Raw genomic sequence first — 26,244 nt, forward strand, 5'->3', positions numbered from 1 at the left:
GTGTCTGCATAGGTCAGAAGAGGGTGTCAGATCCCCAAGACCTGGAGTTATGGACAATAATAAGCTGCCGTGGTGGCTGCTGGGAAACAAGCCTGGGTCCTCTGCAGGAACACAAGTCTCTTAACTGCAGAGCCATCTCTCTATCTCTCAAAGTTTGTTTATTTCTTTGTTTTACTTTATATATGAGGATGTTTTGCATGTATTCATGTATGTAGTTGTTGGATTCCCTCACACTGGGGTTACACATGGTTGTTAGCCATGTGGGGCTCTGGAAATCAAACTCAGCTCCTGTGCAAGAACAGTAAGTCTTGACCCCTGAGCCATACCTCTAGCCCCTTAAGAAGTTTTAAGTTTTAAGCATGTTGCCCAATTTTTACTTTAGAAAAGTTTGAAGGTTAAAATTAATTTTTGCTACTGATCATGATAAGTTTCTCAATAAATTTTCATCTGATAGTAGCAGTATGTTTCTGTTTAATGGAATTGGGGTGACTTAGTGTTGTGTGACAAAACTTTTCCTGGGGAAATGCCACACAAGTCTGCTCATCCCAAATAGGGAGCCCATGGCAGACCGAAGTAGTATTTGGGGAACTGACATTTTATTGAGTTACTTATAGGACTATGGGTGAGGGGCTCCTTACAGGGACAGAAATGACTCATGGACAGCTGCATCACCAAAACCCACCACTGAAGGGGTGACAGCTCACAAAGCTGGGAACCTGGAGCACAGTGCACAGGCTGCAGGCAGCTCGTCAGGTTGGAGCTTTCCTTCCCAGCTGCCTCAGGTGGTCTAAAGCTCTCCAGACATCTTGGCTGGTGTCAGCTTCTCCCCGAGTCTTGTCTCAGTATGTTCTTACAGCTTTGCTCATCTAGGAGTCTTCTCTGCAGCTTGGCTTTATTTGCCTTCGAGGGAGTTACTGCTTTTACCGCTTTCTCTGGTCTAGTGAATTCGGTCAGTTTTGGGGACTTCCTGAATATATGTTGTTTGCCTCCTTGCTTAGAGAGCTTCCCTGCAGTCTTGGAGGAAACTGTTACACAAAGCCTGGGGCCAGGGCCAAGGCTCTCTGTCCTGTAGCTTATGCCCTTTCCATATAACTTACAAAAAGGTGTCTGCCAGGGACTGTTCTAAGTGCTTCCTGGGTTTGTTGTTTTGTTTTATTTTTGAGACACAGTCTCACTATGTAGACCAGGTTGGTTTAAAACTCAAGAGATCACCTGCCTCTGCTTCCCAAGCACTGGGAATGTGCACCACCATGTTGAGACCCCTCTGCATTTGGTGTAAGTATCCTGTCCTGTGTGAGACAGCTGAAGCATCCGTGGTTTATAAATTACCACAGATACTTAGCTAGTGATTGTCAGAGTTAGAAACTGATACTTAGCTAGTAGTAGAGTTAGTAACTGAACCTAAGCTTTGCTTACAGAGGTTTTTTTTTTCTTCTGAGAAACATAGGGTGTTATATCACTCCCAATGTCAGTGTTTGTATTGTTACCACTGTGACCTCCTGCTTATTTTAAACCAGCCTCTCTAATCTCTGCATTATCGAATATGTGAACGAGGACTTTCCTAAAGTAACTTGAGTTGTTTGTAGTGTCAAGTATGGTGGGTAATGGGCATGGTAGTGCTAAACAAAGTGATAAGCGTGTTATGTATAACATTACACATAAAATTGTAATGAATGTATTTAATTCTTGGCTTTAAATTGTAACTGTTTCACTCCAGGTCCTCTTACCAGTTATCAGTAGCCAGCACTGCCTGTTTGGAATGCTCTACTTAAAGACAACAAAAATTTGGATTAAAAAATTGTTTAAATCTATTTTTAATTTTGAGTTCATTTTTCTTGCTAGTACTCACTCAAAAAATGTGTGTCTGTTTAGAGCTTTTCCTTTTTGGGTCTTTTTGTTGCATGTTGGTTGATTTATTTGGTGTTCAGTGCGACTTTAATTAGCAGATCATTTCAGTTTTCGTAAGAGAAGCCATAAAAATGTGCCATAAGCTGATATTCAGGTGTGATTCTGAATTTGATCCTAAAACTTTGGAAACATCAGTGATCTTGAGATTTGCCTCATTTCCTGTTTCTTTCAGAACTCTCCCCTTTACCAGTACTTACAGGATTTGGGACACACAGATTTTGAAATATGTTCTTCTTTGCCACCAAAAATAGAAAACTGCTTGCCGACAGAGGGACCTCACAAACCTCCCGCAAGAGTCCTACCAAAAGTAAGGAAGCATGCTCCACTTTTCTGCCTTCATCTTTTATTCTTTAATGATTAAAATACCCTCTAAGGCCAAAGATGTAGCTCAGTGGTAACTGCTTGCCCAGCCTGAGAGGCCCTGAGTTCAATTCCTCCTCACGCTGATAAAACTTCCTTATTTCACTAATAGGTTACAGCTGTCAAAGGTAAACCTTAGTCTTTCTGCTGCTCTGGAATTTTTTTGTGAGCAGGTGGTATGAACTGAGCAAATGAAAATGATTTGAGAGTTAGCATATATTACTTCTTAAATATTGAAATTGTCTGAAGAGGATCAAGAAACCTTAGCTGGAACTTTGCCAGTGATAGTTCTCTCTTAAGTGGCGTGTTCATTAAATCATTTTGGTTTGTTTTTTAATTCCCTTTTCTACACTGACAACTTGCAGGGATCAGTTCTCTCCTTCCACTCTGGGTTCTGGGGACTGAACTCAGGTGGTCCTGCTTGGCAGCAAGAGGCCTTTTTGGCTGAGCCATCTTACCAGCCAAATTCTGTTGTTCTTTGGGGTTGTTTTTGTTTTGGTGATGTGGCTTAAACATGGCTCTTCTTTATACCAAGCAGACATTCTACCATTGACTTGTGTGCACACACAGCCCTACTGGGTTTTTTGGGTTTTTGTTTTCTGTAAACTTATGTGCAAAAGTTGAACGGTTAGGTGCCATTGCATGGCAGTATACCAAGATATTTCTGGTGATATTTAAGCCCTGGGCCCTGACCACACTCCCAAGTACCCTCAACCCAGCAGAACGTGACAAAATCTCTGGAAATGCAAAAGGCCCAAGCCAAGGGGTTGACCTTAAGATCCTGGCTTAAATGGAAGTATCTGCTTCAATGGCCCTGAACACCATACCACGACACATCTATTTTGACTCAACTCATACAATATCAGCAAATATCTATCCCAATTTCCAGCCCACTCTCCAGAACTCCCTTTTACAAGTCAGGTAGAATCAGGTTTTGTGTTTTCAAAACAATAGATTGGGTAAGACGAATCCCAGAGGAGAAGTTGGACCCAACATTTAATATCTTGTGTTAAGTTAGTCAAGGAAGCCTCTCTGTTCTTGCATAGAGAAATAGTCTATTAATCATGGAAGCAAATGAACATATTTATGGAGCCAGTACATCTTCTAAGCTTCTTTAAATCTCTTTATCTCTCCAGCCCTACTAACTGGTTATAAACTGCATTTACTGGCATGTTCAGGGAATGGGGCTATTAAGGTAAATTACATATTTAATTGATTCATTAATAAAAGTTCTGGTACATGACAGTTTTTATAAAAGGAATAAAATGTCTTTCTGCTTTATTATTTTATAACATAATATTAATACTGAGAATTTGTACCATGCTATGATTTCATTCTGAAATAAATATAATCGTCCTGTTAATGCAGTCTTCCCAAGATAAATGCGCTACATTATGGTGACTTCTGACTGTTTTTTTTTTTTTTAAATCAGATTTACAGGCTTCATTTCAATTCATTAATTAAAACTCTAGTTTAGCCAGGCGGTGGTGGCACACGCCTTTAATCCCAGCACTCGGTAGGCAGAGGCAGGCGGATCTCTGTGAGTTCGAGGCCAGCCTGGTCTACAGAGCTAGTTCCAGAACAGGAACCAAAAAAAGTTACGGAGAAACCCTGTCTCAAAAATCCAAAACAAACCTCTAGTTTAGGGACCCAGGAAAGTAATTCCAAATATAAATTCTAGGTCATTCTGTTGCACAGCTAAAAGTGGAAATAAACGAGGAGACTGTGACACACTGACACTAGTGTATAACCTAAACAAGTGTTTTTCATTTTTGTTAAAAATTCTAGTTACTTAGAGGTAAGTTGTTTAGTATTCTTGCCTTTTGAGTGTATTTAATTAATAATTCTACACATATCATTCATAATCTTTAGCAAGGCATCCTGTTCAAGCTGGCAGAAAGCATCAAGAGCTGGACGTTTTCTTCTCCGTACAGTAAGAAGGATGACTTACTCCACAAGTTGGTGAGTGTCTGCTGCCTTTCCTTGGTTTTGTTCTCTCTCCAGGGTCCTGCAGAACAGGGAGCACTGAAAGATCAAAATTGTTTTGCTATGCCTTGCTGTGATCTGTGATCCGTCTTTATTAGACACTCACTACAGTAACTGGGCTCTTCAAAGGGGACTTTTTTAGAAAAGGTAGCCAGTGTTCTGGTGTTACTGGGGCCTTGCTTGTTAGACTGTTAGTTTATTGCCATCTCCGTCATTGGCGGGTATTCCTCTTAGGAAGGAAGGAAATTAATGCACCAATTGGCACCAGCTCAGTCCTGCGGGACTGTAAATCACACTTCCCAGAGTCAGTACTGATGGCTTCTCTGGTTCCTGTAAGCCTCCCTCCCCACCTCTGTCTGTCTCATTCCTGCTGCAGTGTATCTCTTGCTTAGCCCCGCCTCTAGAGAGGTGCAGTCAGCCTTACAACCTACCAGTGTGGCATCCGTGCAGTATATCTAGAATGTTCAATGTGCTAAATTCTCTTGGTTCTCAGACACATCATTAGCTTGCAGGTGAGCAAGTGTTAGGATTCTCCACTGGTCTGTGACCCAAAGAATTATCCATCTTTTAAAACTAACTCTTGTAAAGCAGTCATTTACAGAACGTGATAAAATGCTTTCACATTTTGATTGGCTACTCCAAGCCACATTATAAGATTTGATCTGTTGTACCAGTGAGAGAAAGCCAAGGTTTAGACAGCTTTGCCTAATCACTTTTTAAGTGAATTGTCCAAGAATGTTCAGCAAGGAAATGATAAAGGGAGAATTTGGACCCAGATCTGAACCGAAAGTCTGTGCTCTTTCCATACTGCTTCTCTAGCTTGAGTATTGATACTTTTTATATAATTTTGCATTTTATGTACATTGGTGTTTTGCCTGCATGTACGTCTGTGTGAGGGCATTGGTTGCCCTGGAACTGGAATTACAGACAGTTGTGAACTGCCATATGGATGCTAGGAATTGAACCCCGGGTCCTCTGGAAGAGCCGCCAGTGCTCTTAACCAGAGCCATCTCGCCAGCCCCGAGTATTGATACTTTTTAAGGAATCAAAATTGCTGTAATCCATCACATCAGCTCAGCATCACTTCTCACTAGAGTCTGCACAGTTTAACCCTGACGTCCGTCCCGTGCCAGCTGGTCGTTGTTATTTCTACTGTGAACCTTGTCTTCCATCTCCTTTATCCTTAGGGTTGTGTTTCTGCTGTTTCCCTGTGGTGGAATTCTTCCCTGTTTTCTCTCAGTCTGTGGCAATCTTTTCAGGAAGCCATCTAGCTTCTCATCCTATTAGACCGTATTTCCTTTGCCAGCCTAGTAACAATTACCTGTGCTTATGTTTGGTATGTGTTAGATTATGTTGCATGAGCATAACATGTTTTTTGGCTCTTTTAATTATTTCATATGTGCTAATACACATAATACTTTCTATAAAAACTCTTTATGATTTACAGATGTCAACTTATTTCATCTTATGAAGTAGGTGCTGTTATTTACCCCCTTTGCAGAGAAGGAAATTAGCACTGAGAAGTCATCAACTTGCTAAGCTATAGAGCACAGCAGGCTGTCTATAAATATCAGTAATGTACTATACATTCCAAAAGCGGTAAGAAAGGATCTTGAAAATCTCACTCACTATATGGCAATGATAAATATTTGAGAAGAAAGATATGTCTCAGCTGACGTGAGCATACCACAATGTGTATGTATCTAAACTCTCATGGAGACCCATTAATTTTATGTTGTTTTGTTTTACTTTGCTTCTGATTTCATTTCATTTTTGTGTGACGGTCTTACTCTGTAGCCCAGGATAGCCCAGGGCTCACTAAATAGCACACCCTCACCTCAGAAATCTGGCTGTCCTCCTGTTCCAACAACCTTCCAAGTGCTGAGATTTCAAGCCTAAGTCACCATGCCCTCCCTAAGTTTATGTTCTTAAACTTTAAGTTTATGTTGGTTTGCTTATTTTATTACTTAAGCAAACCAGGGCCAGAAAGATGGCTCCTGAGGTCAAGGCCCTCGCTGTCATGCCTGATAGTCTGAGGTTGATCCTAGGACCTGTACAGTGGAAAGAAGCAGTGGCCTCCTCTGAGTTGTCCTTTGATCTCCTTGTGTACTCACATGTAAATTTGAAATATACAATTAATAAATTGAATTTTAAAAGTTTAAATAAATAAACTAAACCAACAACTACCAAAGACTTACGCTTTGAGCTGAGGATTGTGAAAGTTAGTCATTGCTGTGAGTGCTCACCGTAGGCCACTGTGAGAACTGACTGACTGTTTAGATGCCGCTGCCTCGGCTCACCCTCTGCCGTGCTCCCGGTTGACAGCAGATTCCACTCCCCCTGACTAGACAGGCTTTCTGTCCGCTGCAGCCTTCCCTCTGCCCTGTCACTTCTCCTCATGCTTTAGACGAGCTTGGCTTCCCTCTTGTATTCACTCTGACTTCCGTGTCTCTTCTGTAGCAGCTTCTGCCCCTCTTCGGTGTAGAGACTTAGAGGCCAGGGGATGACTGGGTGACAGAGCACTTGCCTGGCATGCCTGAGGTATGATCTTCAGCACTTCTGGAGGAAGACATGGAATCTTGTTCTTTTTTGTGTCTTCAGTGTCTGAGTGTTCATTTTCAGAAAGCCTTGGTCCCTCTGATAAATCTCTTAGATTCTGGCTATATTAGTTACTTTTCCATTGCTGTCACAAATTTAATTCAGCTTATGGTTTTAGAGGGCTAGAATCCATGTCAAGGTTCACTCTTGATCCTCAAGCAGGAGGTAGAAAGCCCAGTGAAAATGACCCAAATCTTTTGAGACATCAAAGCTCATCCCCAGTGAAAAACCTCCCCCAATCCTTCCCAAACAGTTCCACCAACTGGGAACCAAGTGTTCAAAGATAGGAGCTTACGGGGGCCATTCCCATTCAGATCTCCACACTGGCTCTATTGGTGCAGTGTCCATGGTCAGCATCCTTTATATTATGTTTTCTATGTATATTATAGTTTTCACATTGCATACCAGTAATTTAACCAAACAGGCATAAGTGACTAAGTTTATTGATATGTATTACTTTATATCTCATTACTAAAAATTTGCTTTTCACATCTAGTAGGTTAATAATGTCCATCTCAATCTCTGTTTTCTATTTACAGTGAAAGTACCTGTCACACTAAGGAGAAGTTTAATTGTTGTTTATTCTAGGATTCTCCTTTGTAAATAAATACCTGCAGCTGTAATTATATTAAACTTAGCATTTAATGCAGTCTTACCTATGTATTAATTCATCTCCTCCTCTGATTTGATGGCAAGGACACTGGATTCCGACTGGACTCACTACATATCATCCTGCAGCAGGAAGTCCTGCTACAAGAGGATGTGGAGCTAATTGAGCTACTTGATCCCAGCATCCTGTCTGCAGGGCAACCTCAACAGGAAAATGGACACCTTCCAACCCTCAGCTCCCTGGCAACCCCTAATGTTTGGTACTGTCCGGAAAACATTTCTATTTTGTCTGCTTACATGTAGAATATTGGCAGAAGAAATCTACCATAGTATTCTCTATTGTAAAGGCCTTATGAACATTCCATATATTTAGAATTACAGCAAATATAGTGATATGTCAGAGATTAAAAACAAAACAAAACCAAAGTTCTGGGGGAAATTACCATGTAATTAGTTGTTTGCTTAGCAACTCAACTCTCGGGGATAAATATACCCAAGTATCAGTACCACAGTGCAGTGTGCATGTCAGCCCTAGTCAGCTAGTATCATGGCTGTGTCAGAGGTACTAATGGCTGGGACATGGAGATAAAGTTGCAGTTATTGCTGTGTTGGCTGAGAAGAGATCATAACTGACAATGACTTCAACTATTTCAACTTGGGAAGTTGAAACAGGAAAATCACAGACTCCCAGGAGTTAGGGGCCAGCCTGGGTAATATAGCAAAAACCTTGTCTCAAAAGACAAAAACAGTCAAACTAAAACAGTCCTGAAACCTTTCTGCTACTGGAAATATTTGAGTATAATGCAAAAGTTATAGGTAACAATGTATCTTAAAATAGTTTTTTCAACAAGGAAAAATACTTGTTGATATTTACTAAATAAATACTAAATACTAAAAGATTTTCTGTATATACGATTGTGTATGGGAATTGTTGATGCCTTTCTCCTGTTTTTATTATGTATAACAGAGAAGGAATGAATGAATCAAATGTACAAAGTCACTGCCCAAATTATTCCAGTTACATAAGTAACTAGGCTAACTGTCCTGTGTTCTGAATCCATTTCCTGTCGTGTTGTAATGGATAGCCAAGTGTGTTTCCAAGCCAGCAGTCAATGAAATACCATCATGAAAAAATAAACATTGTTCTCTTTAAAAATAGAAGAATTTGCCTGGCACAGTGCTGTGGAATCCCACAAGTGTGATTATAGTGTAGGCTACTAAGACACTTGCTTGAGCCCAAGAGTTCAAGACCAGCCTGGACTACACAGTGAAGACCTTGTCTCCAAAAGACCCACAAAATAGATACTTATTATTACAAGTATGTATATAAGCAAATTGAACCATAGATGTTATGTATTTATAGGGCTAGAGACAGCATTTGCTAAATGTTTGCCATGCAAGCATGAGGACCTAAGTTCAGTCCCAGAACCAACCACATTTTAAAAAGCTTGGCATGGCAGCTTATGTTTGAAATGCCACTGTTGGGGAGGCAGCTGTTGACAGGCAGCATAGCCTGTCTGGGAAGATTAAAAACAAAAAACAGAATGGGCCAGTTGTGATAGTGCATGCCTATAATCCAGACATTGAGGAGGTAGAGGCAGGTGGATCTCTCTAAGTTCGAGGCCAGCTTAGACTACATAGCAAATAGCTTTTAATAAAAGTAATAGATTCTAGAAGAAGTTAGGGCTCCAGACTGGGAGGTGGCTCAGTGGGTAAAGTGCTTGCCACACCTGCATTGGTGCCTGTGTTCAGGTCCCTGACACCCACATGAAGTCTAAGAGCCAGGTGTGGAGGGTGGTGTGTAGCTGCCCTGGCAATGGGCAGGTGGAGATGAGCAGGCCCAGAGGCCAAGCTAGCCAGTGTAGGCAAAATGATCCGCTTCAGGTGCAGTGAAAGACCCTGTTTCAGAAAGTGAGGCGGAAGGTGAGAGCCACATGCAACACACAGGAGGCGTTCTCACGGGACTGAGCGTGCTGTAACTCCAAGGATTGCTGATGCTGTTTTCACGGATGCGTAGACACACTCGCCTGTACTTTTGTCTTATGTGTACACATTTCACCAAAGTTTTCATTGTTTAATTGACTCAAATAAAAATTTGATGCACACCTTTATTTCCATTAGTGTAGTACAGAAGTACAGGGCTTATCTACTTCATGATCTATGGCAAAAATGTTTTTTAAGCTAGGATGATTATTAAGTTAGATGACCATTCAGTTACCAACTATGTTTTATTACTGTTGTTTTGACTTTGATCTTTTAGCAACAAGGTTTTATTGTGTAGATTTTTATATCCAGCCTCCTAGGTGCTTCAGTTGTGAGCATGCACCACAATGCCTGCAGGTAAAGCACAGGCTGCCTGTGCAGAATATGGTTTCTGTGCAAAAAGCTTTGGGTAAAGCAAACTCAAACTATCTTTGATATTCTATTTTTACTTTTAAATATAATCTGTAAAAATGGGTTGTTAACCTACAAATTTGCGTGTTAAATGCCTTTTTTTTTTTTTTTTTTTTTTTTTTTTTTTGATTTTTCGAGACAGGATTTCTCTGTAGCTTTTGGTTCCTGTCCTGGAACTAGCTCTTGTAGACCAGGCTGGCCTTGAACTCACAGAGATCCACCTGCCTCTGCTGGGATTAAAGGCGTGCGCCACCACCGCCCGGCCTTAAATGCCATATTTTTTAAACCAGTTGTAAACTACACTTCTCACAAGTGCCCTTTACCTAAATTCACCAGCCGGATTTTAATACCTAGGCGGCATTAGCCGACATGCTCAATGTTGAAAACAATTCCACATCACCCTATGTGTGCCACATTTTTAAAGTATTGCTTCATAAAGATGCTAGCATTTTGTTTTAGTAAACTGAAATCTGTCATTATTTCTACCAGCTCAAGTAGCCAACCTCTCTGTCGTCTGACAGCATCTTCTTGGCTTCTGTGTTCGCAGGGATGCCTCGCTGCTGCTTGCCTTCATTAGTTTGCTCATTATGCTTCCCACGTGGTGGATTGTGTCTTCCTGGATGGTATGGGGAATAATTCTGTTTCTTTACGCGATCACACGGGCTTTGAAACTATGGAGGACAGCCAAGCTGCAAATGACTCTGAGAAAATATAGGGCCCGTTTGGAAGACATGGCAGCAAATAGCCGAGCCTTCACTAACCTTGTGAGAAAGTCCCTGCGTCTTATTCAAGAAACCGAAGTCATTTCCAGGGGATTTACTCTGTGAGTTCATTTCTCACTTTATTTTTTAAATGATTCTGTTCTGCTATTTACTTTAAGGAGAATATCTTGTTTTTATTTCTACATTACAGTTATGGCAGAGGAAGTCCACGTAGTCTGTTAATAAAGGGACAAAATCATTATATGCTAGATGGATGTGTAGTAGGGCTTTGTTTTGTGGAAAACGTTTTGAGAACCATAGTGGCTCTGGCCTGTTACTGTGTGACTGGGTGAGTCAGTGGCAGTGTTTAACCCTGGACTGCATGTGCCGTGGCGACCCAGGAGATATGTGCTTCCTTACTCCCTACCAGAAGCCTCATTGCCCAGTTCAGATGGCAGACGTATCTGATGTGATTTCACATTAAAATCTAACCTATGTTAGTAACACTCTCTGGGTAACCACCAGCAGCTGCTGAAGCACTAGACCTTTCAGAGTCTCCTGTTAATAACAATGCTGCATGTTCCTATGAGAAACTGAACGGTTAGCAGTCGAGCTGTCCATGCTTATGCTCCAGGACATGCTGGGGCTTACTAAAAGGAGAATTGTAGGACTAGGGCGATGGCTCCGCAGGTAAGAACATTTGCATAAGCATAAGGGCTTGAGTTCACATCCCCAGCACCTCTGTTAAAAACCCGGCATAGTGTAGCTGTCACTGCAATGCCGCAGGGGAGTGGGGACAGGGGCATTGCTGAGGCTTACTGGGATTCATAATAGAACCGTCTCAGCAGGACCCTGGCCTCCCGAGTACCCTGGCATCTCTCTATCTACATAGACAAGTGCCTACATCACTTAGCGCACACAGGGCAGCTATGTTCCGTGTGCTGTGCTAATCAGCCATACAACTAGAGGTATTCATAGAGCGATTATCCATATCCATCTTATCTGACTTCAGAAGCCCATTTCCAATACGCTAGGCTACCTACAAAATGCTCACAAATGACAGTTAAGGATAGACTATAGTATATTCAATAATTTATGTAATTTTTAAATGTTTTAATTAGCACATATCATACAGTGAGTTCCATTGTGACATTTTCATACATATATATAATCATATTGCCATCCCGTCACCTCTCTTTTCCCCTTTCCACTATATAACATTTTTCTCTTGCCATTTATAGTTAGGAAAAGTCAGTCTGCAGTGAACAATAATTGCTTTAACTTAGTTGAGATTGGGAGACAGTAAAATTCAGGAGAGAGACACCTTTTGTAGCCTCTGCATCGTTCACTGAGCTCTAGGCTAATACTTCATCTGGCCCTAAAGGCTCTATCTGGACAGTCGTGGGGTCACCATGGTCTTCATGCCCTGCGCTCCTCATAACAATCCTGAGAGTATCGATGATGTGGAAGAATCTCAACCTCATGCCTTCTGTGCTCGGTGCAAAGCCTGACAGTCCCGTGCATGTTGATTTTGTCCTTCCGCTAGGTTAGGCTCAGTTCTTGCCAGTCAATAGCAAATTTTGAGTTGCTTGTCAAATTTTAAAAATTAAAACAGTCACGCCTAAATTAAGTAGTAACTCCTTCTCATTGTCAACATAACAACATTTTCTGGAGAGGCCTGAGTGGTTAAGTGGCTATGTGCCCAACCAGAGCTTAGACACACGTGTGTGCAAGGCGCTATGACTTGTCAGTTTTCTGACTTTTACCCATATCTATCTGTTCCATGGAGTTAACATGAAAAGGTAAAGTGAGCCATTAAGCATGGCTCCCCACCCCCCGTCATGCCTTTGTGCCATCAGGTGACAGGTGGGTAAAGAGAAGTGTTGGAAGAAGTCATTTCATTGTTTCCATCTAATCGGACACTGGGCTGAAAAGTGGCAAGCGACCTTGCCTCACGGTGTCTTAGAAATATTTCCGTCTGTAAAATGGATTCAGCAAAGCCCAAGCCCTAATGCTTCATGGTTTGTTTCTGCCTCAGTGTTTCCTTCTAGCAACTAATTTGGCCTTTCTTTCCTGTGTTCCCTTACTTAAAATTAAGTCTATCCATCTTTGTCCATATATTTTACACTTTCAACATTCTAGTTCCATGTCTGTACTGTAGATTTGTGGGTTTATGAAGAAGGTTTACAAATGCTGACATTTTGTCTTGCCGTTGGAGGAGGTTACTGATCAGAATAGCCAGCTTACTGTCAGTCATGAAGTAGCGCATTTCTTGTTGGTGCTGCAAATGCTTTCCATTGCCTAGGGAAAGCCATGAATGTGAGCGCTCGAGAGCAGCTGGCTTGCCGCATCGTAATCCTTCCTTTGCCTTTCTGCTTGCATTCCCCTGTTGGCCACTGGTCCTGTTGCCTTTCTGCCTCCCCTACTTGCTTGTGAGTAGGTAAGTGCCAGTGGCAGCAGGTGGGTAAGTAATTCTGCCTACTTTTATGGACGTACAGATGGATTTATGTATGGTAGTTAAGTGCTCTGTACACGTGACCAAAGAAGTGATCAGTGAACTTAATGGAGATGCATATTAAGCATGAGAAAGTGTTGATAATTAAGCCCTTCATAGAACCTGTAGATGTGGGGTTTTGAAACTGTAAAGTAGTTCTACTGTAGTGTATTTTATCTTTATGTAGAAAGCCATAAATACTTACAGAAATAGTCCTCACCTCTAGTCTATGTCAATTAAAATTCATGTTCTCTATATTTGACTAAATATTCTGTGAACTTTTAAATTTTTAGTTGTTTTTTGTTTGTGTATTTTAGTGGTTTGTAATGTATCAAGAAAAAGGAGGCAACACTTGATTTGAGATACTTAGAATAATTTTAAGGAAGAATTTTTCTCTAAGTTTAATAGAATATGGATTTAGGAAACACAAACTTTAGGACACCTGTACAGTTGTATCACATTTTACTTTTCAAGTTTGCTTGACAGGGTCAGTGCTGCTTGCTCATTTAATAAAGCTGGACAGCATCCCAGCCAGCATCTCATCGGCCTTCGGAAAGCTGTCTACAGGACTGTGAGAGCCAACTTCCAGGCCGCAAGGCTAGCTACCCTGTACATGCTGAAAAAATATCCTTTCCTGACTCCGTATGAGGCTAACGGTGTTTCCAGAGCCCTGGATTAGAAAAAAACGTAGCTTAAATTCACTAATCACCGTGAAGAATGATATAGCCACGTTCTGAACTCGGGACACCCAGCTTTGGAGTCTGCTGACTTTCCTATCACTCCTACACCCCAACTGTGATTTTTAAAAAAGAAATAAGTGTAAAAAAATTGCATGGGACTTCCTGTAATGGACCTGTGAAATGATTTACTATTCTTCTGACCTTAAAGCACCCTCCAAACCTATACAGATCCAAGTTATAGACCCTGGTGTGCACTTTAAGAGCATCCGCGAAACTGCCCAGGCCATCAAGGGTGTGCGTAGCTGAAAAGTTGATGAATGATGTCACTTCAAGGAATCCATGTGTGCCAGTCCGGTGGTGTAATGGTAGAGTCAGTAGGTGTGCCCCGGCCAAACAGTGTGGCTAGACACAAGGCCATTGACCTGAAAAGAATGCTGGAGTTTTGCTTTCTGTGCTTAAAGTTGCCAAAAGTAATGTTGAACTTGAGGGTTTGGTCCAGATGTCTAGTCTTTGACCACGTCTAGATGAACAGCACCCAAGATGAGATAGCTGTCCGTGTTAAGAGTTCATAGTAGACTCAGTCGTGTGTGAGCTCTCCTGCCACACTGAGGCGATTCTCACCGAAAAGGCCCAATTTGTTCAAAGCCAGAAAAGGAGGTTGCACAGGAGAAAAAGATAGCCCAGAAGAACTGGAGGGACAAATAAAATGTATGACGCAGGAATAAATTCAGGAGAAATAAATGCAAGTACAAGATTTTTTTATGTACAGGTATAATACTATAGAAAAGCAATTAAAGAGGGAAAACAATTTGACTGATACTGATACATCCATGAGTAAGATAACAAAACGGGACAGTGTGTATGTAACAAGCCAGAGCAGGCTGGTGAGGACATGCTGAGCTAATGATGGCTGGTGTGGATTAGAAGGGCAAAGAGAAGACTTCACTGTGAGGGCCTGAGCCACGACACAATAAAGGACAAATTCGGCTTTAGAAGGAAGGTGTCAAAAATAACAGCATTTTAGCAGTTTTGAAGGGCTGAACAAGTTGTTTTTATTTCTTACAGAATAGCAAGAGGTTTATGGAATACAGAGAAGAGGGCAGCAAGCTGGGCAGTAACTAGAGTGCTGCCTGCCTACTTTGAACTATTTAAACAAAAAAAAGCTTATTCAAAGTACCCTGTAAGATACCTGAGTATTATATCAATATGTTAGCTCCTATAATTAATTTCTTTCTATAATTAATTTCTTTAAAACAACTGGTGAAACTCTTCAGTCTAGGTTCAGAATAAAATTAGTAAATATAGTTTTGGATATTTTTGACTATGTGTTAATGAAGAGGTGTTGTTGATTGCCTTAACCTAATTTAACCTACCCCCTGAACTCTGAGAGTGACAATGTTACCAACTACATCTGTGTGGTACCTTTTAAAGAGCTGGGGCTCGGCCTCAGTGAAGAGCAGATATCAGAAGAGGAAGCTCGTAACTTGACAGATGGCTTCAGCTTGCCGGCCTTGAAGGTAACCCATTTAGAATGGAGGACTGCGGAGTGTGCACGTCCTGTTTCCCTCTGTGTTCCTAGATGCTGTGTTTCCAGTGCTTTCGATGTTATGACACTGAGAGCTGAGAGAGCACACAGATCGGATGAAGAGACCTTTGTATTTTGGTGTCAGTGCTCGTAACTTAAGAATGCCGTAGAGTTTGTTTAGAAATAAGTGAATTACTTGATAGGAAGCCCGCATGAGCTTATTTCAACAAACCTGGGCAAAGCGGTGGGGGGCGGGGTGTATAGCCCTATATAAAATTCCCCCAATTTTTTCTTCATACTTTAAAAAAGAATTTTTTCACTAAAACAGCCTCATGAAAGAATATAATTGACAATATGAAAATAAAATTTCTTCTTCAAATACTATATATCTGAAGTACAATAAAGTAAAAACTATGATAATTTGAATTCTTTCTGTATAAAGAATTATAAGGTAACTAAAACTTAGAAGGGTAGGAGTTTATCTCAGCAGTCGATTGCTTGCCTAACATGCATGAGGGCCTTGGTTCCATCCCCAGCACTGCAAATGCAAATAAGAAAATGCAGTGTACAGAACCTATGGACTGGTAATTCACAGAATAGAAGTGCAAAACCATTCAATGAAATAGAATTTTTAATAATACTATTGCAAGAAATACAAATAGAAATACTACGTTGGGACTGGAGAGATGGCTTCGTGGTTGAGAGCCTGCTGCTCTTCCAGAGGACCCGGGTTCAGTTCCCAGCTCCCATATGGCAGCTCACAACTGTCTGTTACTCCAGTTCCAGAGGATCCAGCATGCTCACACAGACATCCATGCTAGTCAAAAACCAATGCACATAAAATAAAACTCCAAAAATAAAAAATAAAAAGAAAGGAATACTAAGTCATTTTGCGAAGGATATGAGAAGCTAATAGGAATTGTTATCAGTGATGATTCAGAGAGCGCTCACATACAGGTGTTGACAGTATAAGCTTGACTAGTGAATGCATAGCCGTTATCCTGGCCACAAATGCTGCTAACTGTTGAGCTCGTCAACCTCCAATTCTTAGCGTATGTGTATGGATGCACACATACCACAGCGTTCCTGTGGAGGTCAGAGGGCAACTGGCAGGAGTCCTCTCCTTGTATCACGTGAGCAGTGGAGACAGAGACAAATGGCCAGGCTTTGTAACCAGTGCCTTTGCCTGCTGAGCCGTCTCACCAGCCTGGAAGATTTTGAAAAGGAAAATTCATTTTCAATAAATTTTTGAGGCAGGGTCTATCTGTATATATCCCTGACTTCTGAGATTCACCATGTAGACCAGGCTGGCCTCAAACTCAACAGATCCGCCCGCCTCTGCCTCCCGAGTGCTGGGATTATAGGCATGCGCTACCATAGCCAACTTCACTTTATTGTTTTTAATTATCTGTCTGGATTCCACATGAAGTCAGAGGGGTCCCGTTCCTCTGCAGCTGCAGTTACAAGCATTTGTGAGACATCTTATGGGTGGTAGGAATCAAACCCAGATGCTCTGGAAGAGCACTGAGCCATCTCTCCAGCCCTCCATCCATTCTTAGCTCATTTCTATCTAGGGTAGAACTGTGCTAAATTACATATAGGTGTTGGCTTCTGTGTTAGAATCCTGAATCCTACATAATTCCAGATAGCATCCTTGGCTAATCCCAGAACTCATTCGGGTTCAGTTTAGTCGTCATTTAGTATAATGGGGGGGGGGGTTATTTAGGATAATGTGAAAAGTTAAAAGTTGGAAGGTAAATAAGTTTGTGGTTTGAATATTGACGATATCTGTATTGATCAGTGTGTTCTTGCTCTCCTTCCCCCACCCCCTTCTGTCTCTCCCTCTCAGGTTTTGTTCCAGCTCTGGGTGGCACAGAGTTCAGAGTTCTTCAGGCGCTTAGCCCTGTTGCTTTCTACAGCCAATTCGCCCTCAGGGCCCCTACTCACTGAGGCACTCCTGCCTCACCGAGTTCTGTCTGACGTGACTCAAGGTCTACCTCACGCTCATTCTGCCTGCTTGGAGGAGCTGAAGCGCAGCTATGAGTTCTTCCGGTACTTTGAAACTCAGCATCAGTCAGTACCGCAGCGTTCATCCAAAACCCAGCCAAAGTCGAGAGAACTGAATAATGTTCACACGGCAGTGCGCAGCTTACAGCTCCACCTGAAAGCATTGCTGAATGAGTAAGTGTAGAAACTCGGTAAGGAAACACCGCTGGGCTAAGCCAACGTTTTCATCCCCTTTTGGCTGTTTCTTGTGTCCTCATTAGAAAGAAGAAACACAGTGAAGCATGAAGGAAGGTTTTTGGGTGAGGTACCAGGGAGACAATGATTTAGAAGCACCATGGTTTAGGAGAATCATTTGTAATTGTTTCCTTTGCCTGGTTTCAGCAGAAAGCAGACGCTCCTTGTTGAGAGATAAAGTGGAGAGGATTATCAAAAGTGAGCATCTTTTTAACCCTCGTAAGGTGGGACTTCAAACTGGAACCCACAGTCTGGAGCAATGTGCATGACAGGCATCACTATGTAAAGGGTCATACTTCACTACTTTCTCAATATATCACAGCACGTTTGGAAGTATTTCTATAGCACAGAATAGACTTTTGGGCCTCAGTAAAGGGTAGTGTCCATATTTTTGTATTTGTTTATCTTCTACTTTACATAATATTGCCATTCAGCTATAGCTTCCAGATGTTTATAATCTGCTTTGGTATACTTTTATCAGTTCTAACTATTTTTCTCATCTGTTTCTAAATGGAAATTTTCACATTTTAAAAATTTAATAAGCCAAGCCTGGTGATGGGTGCCTTTAATCCCAGCACTTAGGAGGCAGAGGCAGGTGGATCTCTGTGGGTTTGAGGCCAGCCTGGTCTACAGAGAGAGACCCTGTCTCAAAAAAGAAAAGGAAAAGAAAAACAAAGACTTGATGAAAGTACATCTGAATGTAGTCATTTCCGTTGAATTTCTCCCACAAATGTGAAATTTTCATAGTGTAGGGCTGGAGCGAATGGGTGGTCAAGCTGAGCTGGCAGTCAAGGAGGAAGGTCGCTGGGATTTACTGAAGTGATAAGATTGAAATTGGTAGACTTATCAGTCATGAAGTCGAAGGGAAAATGCATAAATCACATGTGAGCTAAAGTGGGCCCAAAGGCCTGGACTACTCCACAAACTAAAAGCTTAAGAGGGATGAAGGGAGACAAGATAGACAAAGATAGATGCAGACCTGGAAGCAGAGAAGCATGTGAGAAGCTGAGCTTGATAGGAGACCCAGGAAAGATAGGCTAGGAGAAGGGAAGAAGCTGAGGTGGGAGCATCCCAGTGACCTATCTATTCTACCCTAAGATAGCGACGTGAACAATAAGGCCATTTCTACCTGTGTGGGAGCAGAGGTTGGATTATCCAAGTGTATGAGAAAGGGTTCACTAGAGCCAAAAGAATGAATACAGAGAGAGAGAGAGAGAGAGAGAGAGAGAGAGAGAGAGAGAGAGAGAGAGCGCAATAGAAAAACCCTATCTCAAAAAAAAAAAGATTTATTATTTATGCATATGTCTGTGCAGGTGCCAACAGAGGCCAGAAGAGGGTGTTGCATACACTAGAGCTGTAGTTACAAATGGTTATGCGCTGCCCCAAATGGGTGTAAGCCACTAGTACTGTTAACCACTGAGCCATCTCTCCAGCCCCGTGATATAAGCTGTAAGAGAGCTTTCCATCCATAACTCCAGTTCCAGGAGATCCAGCATCCCCCTCTGACTCTGCAGTCGTCAGGTGCACTTGTGGTGCAGATATCCTTGCAGCAAAATAGTCATACATGTAAAAAAAGAAGTCTACAAATCCATATATTTAAAATATTAATATATATGAGTTTAAATATATATAATTTCAACATATATAGGTGTATATAATTTTCCTGTTGTTAATTCTTAAAACTCGGAGATGGACTTAATTTATTCTTTCAGATCAGAAATTGTCTCGTATGTGTGTAAGAAATACTTGTGGACTGTATCACACACTACTCCGTATAGATTTTCATTAGTTTCTTGGGGGAAGGGTGTTTAGGTTGCCGACCACATGATCTGTCACTGAGCTACATCTCAGCCCCACTCCATCATCTGTAAGCCTGCAGTGGAATGGTAGCAAATGCACGCACTGTTGAACAACTTTATCTGTCTCTAGAACTGTTCGATTTTATGGGCTTGATTCTTAAAATAGCCCTATTAAATGATAAAATTTCCGCTTCATACTTTAAAAATGTTTCTGTTTTCCTGTGTTGCACAGAGTAATAATTCTTGAAGATGAGCTTGAGAAGCTTGTTTGCACTAAAGAGACACAAGAGCTGCTGTCAGAGGCCTATCCGGTACTGGAGCAGAAGCTGAAGATGATTGAGCCCCACGTGCAGGCCAGCAACAGTTGCTGGGAGGAAGCCATCTCCCAAGTGGATAAACTGCTGCGGAGGAATACAGAGAAAAAAGGTGGATTCCTTTCAGCTTGTGCTTGTCAGATGTGCTTATCCATTCTGCTGGGCTTCTCTTCTGTGGCCTGTCTGTGGACATCACACACAAACACAAAATGAATCCAAAGTCTTGACTCCTATTTCAATATAAAATACACAATGATTTAAATGCTCAGGGCATCATGTCTCCTTTTAAAAAACTGAAATGAACAGAGAAATGTCGACAGCGTTTCTACTATCAGAACTTCCAGAAACTCTTACAGGTTGAGTAATAAAGGAACTGGCTGGGCGGTGGGGGCGCACGCCTTTAATCCCAGAACTTGGCAAAGCAGAAGGATCTTCTTTTGAGGCTAGCCAGGGCTACAGAATGAGTACTGGGGCAGGCTCCAATGCTACACAGAGAAACCCTGTTTCCAGCCCACCACCACCCCAAAAAAAAGAACTGGTTTAAGCCAGGTGTGTTGGCACACAACTTTAATTTCAGCACTTAGGGCAGGAGCAGGCAGATCTCTGAGTTTGAGGCCAGCCTGGTATACATAGTGAGCTCCAGGACAGCCAGGACTCCATCCAGAGACCTTGTATCAAAAAAAAAAAACAAAAAACAAAAAAAAACAAAAGGAATGGCTTTGGCTGGATGTGGTTTCAAGCAGGGTCTCTTGTAGCTGTCCTTGAATTCACCAATGTAGCTGGAGATGACTTTGAACTCCTAATCCTTCTGCCTCCACCTCTGGTTTTACAGGAGTATGCCACTTCTTTTTAAGTATATAATGATGAAAAGTATAATTATATATAAATACGTAATCACATGATTATATAGCAAATTGAAATTCAGTTAATTAAAGCTAAACTCAGCTTGGGCGAACCCATGAAAATATTTACTTGTGTAACTCATTTCCAATTCTGAGTTAAAATAATGGAAAATGGGAAAATAAAAATAACATAAGATTGATCTTTGTTTTCTTTTATTATTTTTTGTTTGTTTTTTGAGACAGGGTTTCTCTGTAGCCCTGGCTGTCCTGGAACTCAATCTGTACACCTGGCTAGCTCAAACGTGGGGATCCACCTGCCTCTGCCTCCCAAGTGCTGAGATAAAGGGGTGCACCACCACTCCCTGTGTTCTTTATTTTTTTTAATGAGAAAGAATAATGATCTGTTTTAAAGCCCTCCCAACACTGTGAACAAAATAATTCGTGGGAGTTGGGCATTTGTGCATCCTCAAGCATGTGACAGATACTATGGCCATTCTTCAAAACTTAACTTAAAGCCATATGTTAAATATACTGCTGTTACTATTAACTTTGGTGTCTTTAATCTTCACAAATAAGATATTTTAACCAGAATAATTTGGTAGCCAGTTATGGATGTGCACATCAAAAATCTAACACTCATGAACCTAAGATACAAGATCATTAGTTTAAGACTAACCTGGGCTCCTGGGAAGACCCTACCTCAAAATAAGAAAATCGGGGAAAACAGAAAGTTGGTCTAGGAACCCAACAAGGTGTTGGTGCCAAGGATGTCATATCGTTAGATGTTCATTCATTTCTGAGGGCCTGCTGCTCATCTTCATTCTGCCCCACCCTCTTCTTAAAGGCAAGCCTGAAATAGCGTGTGAAAACCCACACTGCACTGCAGCACCCTTGGTACGACCTACTCTGCACATTGAGGACAGAGACCCCATCCCTGAGGAGCAGGTAAGGGTGAACGGCATTGTTTTCCCCTGAAGTCGAGGTCCACAAACAATTTGCCATAATGATTGTCCCGAGAGAAAGTCCTCCAAAAAGCGTAGCTGCAAGTAGTGAATTCTGTATGCCCGAAGTCCTTTGTCTTTGGTCCATTTTCAGGAGCTAGAAGCTTATGTGGATGACATAGACCTAGAAAGTGAGTTCCGGAAGGAGGATTTGTACCACCTGACCCCGGAGGACAAAGAGAGGCAGAAGCGGGAGCAGGAAGAGTCCAGGAGGGTGCTGCAGGAGCTGAAGTCTGTGCTCGGATTCAAGGCGTCAGAGGCGGAAAGGCAAAAGTGGAAGCAGCTTCTGTTTAGTGACCACGGTAAGCTCCGACTTCAGAGTCCAGGTTATTTCAATGATAGGAGTCCTTTCTTTCTGAATCATGAGTGCTGTTTTAGCTGTAGAACTCTGCATCAACCAGTTAGTGTAGTATTCTTATATAGAAGCAAAATCGATCTGATCCATAAAAGAATGTCTTATACTTACACTGAGACTATGAAATTACACCTTTTTGTCAGTTACTTAGTTATTTGATAGATTTCTTTCATAGAGGGCATCAAATTGAATATATTGAGCTAACCATGATGGCACTGTAATCCCAGCAAAGAGGATCTTGAGTTTGAGGCCAGCTGGTGCTGCAAGTTTGTGCTACCTAAGCTATATAGCAAGATGCTTTGGGGGGGTAGGAGGGACAGATAAAAGAAAGTAATAAATTTGAGATTCTAAGCTCTGTTCTCTATTTAAAGTATTTCAGTAAGATCCACCATTAATAACTGTTTAATGCTGAATATGCATAAAGATGAAGGCCCGTTGGCCACTTGGGTTAAGTTTCTTCAGTAGTTGGAAGCAGAGGAGGTATTGGTGCTACTGACTCCCTAAGTCCAGTCTGGATGTTGTTGGCCTTAACCTTCATGTTGCTCTCACTTTGTTCTTCAGTCGTGCTTCATGGAAGGCAAATGAAGGAATGAAGAGAAATTTGCTATTGGCAATGTCAACTGAGTTTTTCCTCAGTTGAGTTAATCCCTGTGGATTTAGAAAAAGGTAGAATGGGCCTTCCGTCCATTTTAGAGTGTCTTTGTGGACCCTCAGATCCAGTCGCCTGCCTTTCCCTTCCTCACTGGAAGTGCATAGGTCTTCTAGTCTGCAAAGCTCATGGGGTTCTCCAGTCTTCTCTTGTGAACCCTCACCTTCTCTCCGGCCCAGTCTACACTTGTTGGTTTCAATCTTCTTTGCGTCCCTTTGGCTCCCTTCAGAACCTAAATCCCCACTGGATTATGCTTGTCCATTAGAAAAGCCCCTTAGCTGACCCCAATTTCAGTATCTTTATCCCCTAAGCTTTCCTGTAACATATTCCAGACTTTGTTCAGACTCAAACAGCTCATTAATTCTGTCTCAAAACTACAATAGTTCCACCTTTCTTATTATATTCGCCTTTCCAGCATAAGAATCCACCGTGTCCACTTGTATTTCCCAGTGTTTCTAATAAAGGTGCCCTTCTCAACTTAGTTATCTAATTAGATAGTCCCACAGACTTGCTGCTTACACTCACAAAGAAAATGGATGCTGGTCTCTGACCAAGTCTGTCTTCTCACCAAGCTGTCCTCTCCGAGTGCTCCCTCTGTGACCCCCCCCCCCCACTGCCCCACCTCTGCGGCCACCATAGACTTTCACCCCAGAGAGACATGTAGCTGGGATGTAGAGGAAGGCTTGAGCGTAAGAGCGGAGCAATGGTGGCCATTCCAGAAGCATAGCAGACTTCTAGAATCAGCTTGCTCATGAGTTAGAGAGACATGGCCAGTTTCTGTGTTCAGGGTTTTCAGTCTCTAAATTTCGGTCCTTTTATTCTCCAGCAGTATTCAGTCAGCAAACTTTGATCCACAAGTTGTTACCGAGTACCTGTCAGACCCCGACACTGTTTACTGCTGTGTGTAGCACATAGATCAGCAGACAAAACATAGCTACTCCCCTAGAGACTTCCATTCGGACACTGTCCTCAGCTGACCCTTCCCTCCACATACTCTGCCTCCCGCATCCAGTTAGCAGCCATCATGGCTTGAAACATGGTCCACTTGTGAAGACCTAGCCGACTGATGAACAAGAGTGTGCAGAAATGCTGGGGATGGTATTACCTATATGCTTGTGTCTTTTGTGACTGCCAGTCATAAAAGTTTCCTTCGTAGTATTTAGCTGTAAAATGACATTGTGGGCAGATGAGAGAAATGTGTCTCATTTTCAGAAACAAGCGTCTGATTCCATTTGCATTTGAAAAGGCAATAATGCTGTATAGTCGGTGAAAATAAGTAAAACTCTACTGATGCCAGAAAATGCCTTCCCACAAAAAGTTTCAGTGTGTCTTCCAGAGTTGTTTTCATCTCTGCCTACAGGGGTAAAGTCCGAATGGAGTTAGAGAGGGAAAGCCTGCTCTGGAACCTGCTGTGGCCATGTGTCTGTTGCTGCTGCCTCCCTAGTGGAGTGACTGCAGCGTAGGGATGTTTCTTGGAAATGGACACGTTTTACACAAGTGCTTTTTAAACATACGCCAGATCTTCAGGATGTGCTTTTTCCTTTCGCCATGCTTCATAATAGAATGTATCGTACTAACCCTCGTGCTGGGAGAGACTGCCTAGCCAGCAACCCACTGCCTACTAACACCAAGAGGGGCTAACTAAACCTTCATTTTTCTTGCAAGGACAACATCTACTGTATGGATCTACATGATATTTATGTGTTATACTTTGGTAGTTGATCTTGAATGCAGATTTATTTCATCTGTGTTCTCCGTAGCACAACGAAATGTAGACCACTTCCCTTCAGGTTCTGTTAGGTGGCGGCCAAGTAAGTTGGATTCTCTGTTACACTTTCCCATGCTGTTTACCTTGTGGACATACGTGTGATGAAGCTGCTGTTGTCTGGGTCACGCTAGGCTTTCTATCTGTGTTACGAAAACCACACAATGTACCCCTTTAATGACAGTGTCCCCAAGCTTTAGTGTGCATCAGAATCAAGTGGGTGGCTTGTAAACTTGCCCACCCCAGCCGGTGTCCAGATCCCTGCCTGTGATCAGACTCTAGGGTCTGTTTCCAGCAGCTTCCTCTGGGATAGATGGGCCTGCTGATTCCAGGGCCATGCTTGGAGGACCACTGCCTTTGTCTCATTTTATGTCATGACATTCCCCATTTTACAACCTTACATTTATTTTGCTAGAAAGTTTTATTGAACATTTATTTATTTATTGTTCCTTTCTAAAAAGTTACTGGGAGTTTAAAGTCATTGGGTCCTTAGTTATTTTTGTTGTTTTTTTCTTTTCTTTTCTTTTCCTCTTTTTGTTCTTTGAAGCTGTGTTGAAATCCTTGTCTCCTGTAGACCCAGTGGAATCTGTAAGTAATTCAGAAACACCCATGCATTCAGAGACAGGAAAAGTCAATAGGAATGGTCCTGAAGAGGAAGGTAGTGAGCCCTCTCCACGTGACCCTGAAGGAAACAGGACTGAGTTTGTATGTGACAGCCCTCCAGAGGATGAAAACAAAGACACGTGTGGAAATGAAGCCTTCCTGCGAGGAGCTGAAGAAAGAATGTTCTACCAGTGTGAGAGCGAGGCCGAGTCTCCCCAGGCCGTTGCTGCTGCTGGGGCCGCTGCCCCTCAAACTCCCAGGGACTCGCTCCAGCTCTCCATTAAGCAGAGGCTGGCCCGACTACAGTTGTCACCAGAATTCACCTTCACCGCTGGCCTGGCTGCAGAGGTGGCTGCCAGGTCTCTGTCGTTCACCACCATGCAGGAACAGACTTTCGGCGATGAGGAGGAAGAACCAACAGTTGAAGGAAGTGAAAACGAGGTGGGAGAGAAATAAAGACGGAGATGAAGTGATCTCTGGTCGGCCCTCCTACAAGTGTTTTAGCTTCCAGACTGGAAGGGAATGAGTGTGTGTTTACTCTATATAAAGCTAAGTCGTTGATTTACAGGGTGAGCACTGCTCTGAAACCTGACCTGAAATTAGCAGACACCTGTGTAGGCAGGTCTTCTAGGGATAGGAGAGGGAGGTGAGGGCATTTTTTAATAGACTGCTGTTTTATTTATGGCACGACTGATAATCTAGGCAATTCTTTAAGTATTTTAATAGGAAATGAACTTATCATTTTTTTGCCAAAATTTGCTGCCATAAGGGTAACAGGGGTGATTCTTCTCTTGCAGAGCATTAGAACGAGCTCTTTCTGCTGTGTCCTTGCAGTGTGTGACTGCAGCGATCATGTTAATATGTTGTTCGTATTTTATTTTGTTTATACCACTCCTAAAACAAGGATACAGGTTCTGAATAAAAATATTTAATTCCTACAATTGATGTGTTCTGGGGTTTGGAACTTTAAAGCAGTTTCAAAGGTGTTTGGGCTGTGACATATTTCATGTTTCCTTATTTTCAAATGTGTGTTCATTTTAAGGTGTCATACACCTTCAAAAGGGAAATACTGTGCCATTTTAAGAAACACCCTTGTAGTTTTTGTTGTTGTTGTTGTTGTTGCTGTGGGTCCCTGTTGCAGCTTAAAGAAACGATGTCAAAGAAACGTCCCTACATCAAAGGCCCCTCTCCAACCCCACAGAAAGCTCCTTCTCTCGTTTACTTGGAGACAACTGTGCCTCTGCTTCCGTAGGTCATGGCGCTGTTTTCCAGCCTGGCCTATCTTACTAAGACTCAGGAAACACGTCAGCTTTCTTGGAAAGCGTCCTTGTCCCTTTGTATTTCGTGGTGAATCCATTTTACAGCGATGCTGTCCACTTACCAGTCTCGTCTGCTTTGATTGTGTTCTCGGCAATATTTT

General features: G+C 42.1%; 1 protein-coding gene across 5 annotated transcripts in view; it reads left to right on the forward strand.

The window, feature by feature from the left end:
* The window catches only part of Vezt (vezatin, adherens junctions transmembrane protein), a 47,434-nt gene extending 21,669 nt beyond the window's left edge, over positions 1 to 25,765 (forward strand). For 2 of the 5 annotated variants that reach the window (XM_050145626.1, XM_050145629.1), the window contains exons 2-12: positions 2,081 to 2,215; positions 4,141 to 4,230; positions 7,549 to 7,721; positions 10,403 to 10,678; positions 13,525 to 13,674; positions 15,100 to 15,247; positions 17,105 to 17,436; positions 19,528 to 19,721; positions 21,296 to 21,396; positions 21,547 to 21,754; positions 24,769 to 25,765. In XM_050145626.1, the coding sequence (XP_050001583.1) occupies positions 2,081 to 2,215; positions 4,141 to 4,230; positions 7,549 to 7,721; positions 10,403 to 10,678; positions 13,525 to 13,674; positions 15,100 to 15,247; positions 17,105 to 17,436; positions 19,528 to 19,721; positions 21,296 to 21,396; positions 21,547 to 21,754; positions 24,769 to 25,280 (2,319 nt within the window). In that variant the 3' untranslated portion in view covers positions 25,281 to 25,765. Of the gene's footprint in view, positions 1 to 2,080; positions 2,216 to 4,140; positions 4,231 to 7,548; positions 7,722 to 10,402; positions 10,679 to 13,524; positions 13,675 to 15,099; positions 15,248 to 17,104; positions 17,437 to 19,527; positions 19,722 to 21,295; positions 21,397 to 21,546; positions 21,755 to 24,768 lie in introns of those variants that run through there. The other 3 variants (XM_050145630.1, XM_050145628.1, XM_050145631.1) reach the window with 3 other exon arrangements.
* The last annotated feature ends 479 nt before the right edge of the window (positions 25,766 to 26,244 follow it).

The sequence above is a fragment of the Alexandromys fortis genome, unplaced genomic scaffold, assembly GCF_014885135.2.
Source record: "Alexandromys fortis isolate MF-2015 unplaced genomic scaffold, M_Fortis_MF-2015_v1.1 scaffold_50, whole genome shotgun sequence".
NCBI classification, from domain to species: Eukaryota; Metazoa; Chordata; class Mammalia; order Rodentia; family Cricetidae; genus Alexandromys; species Alexandromys fortis.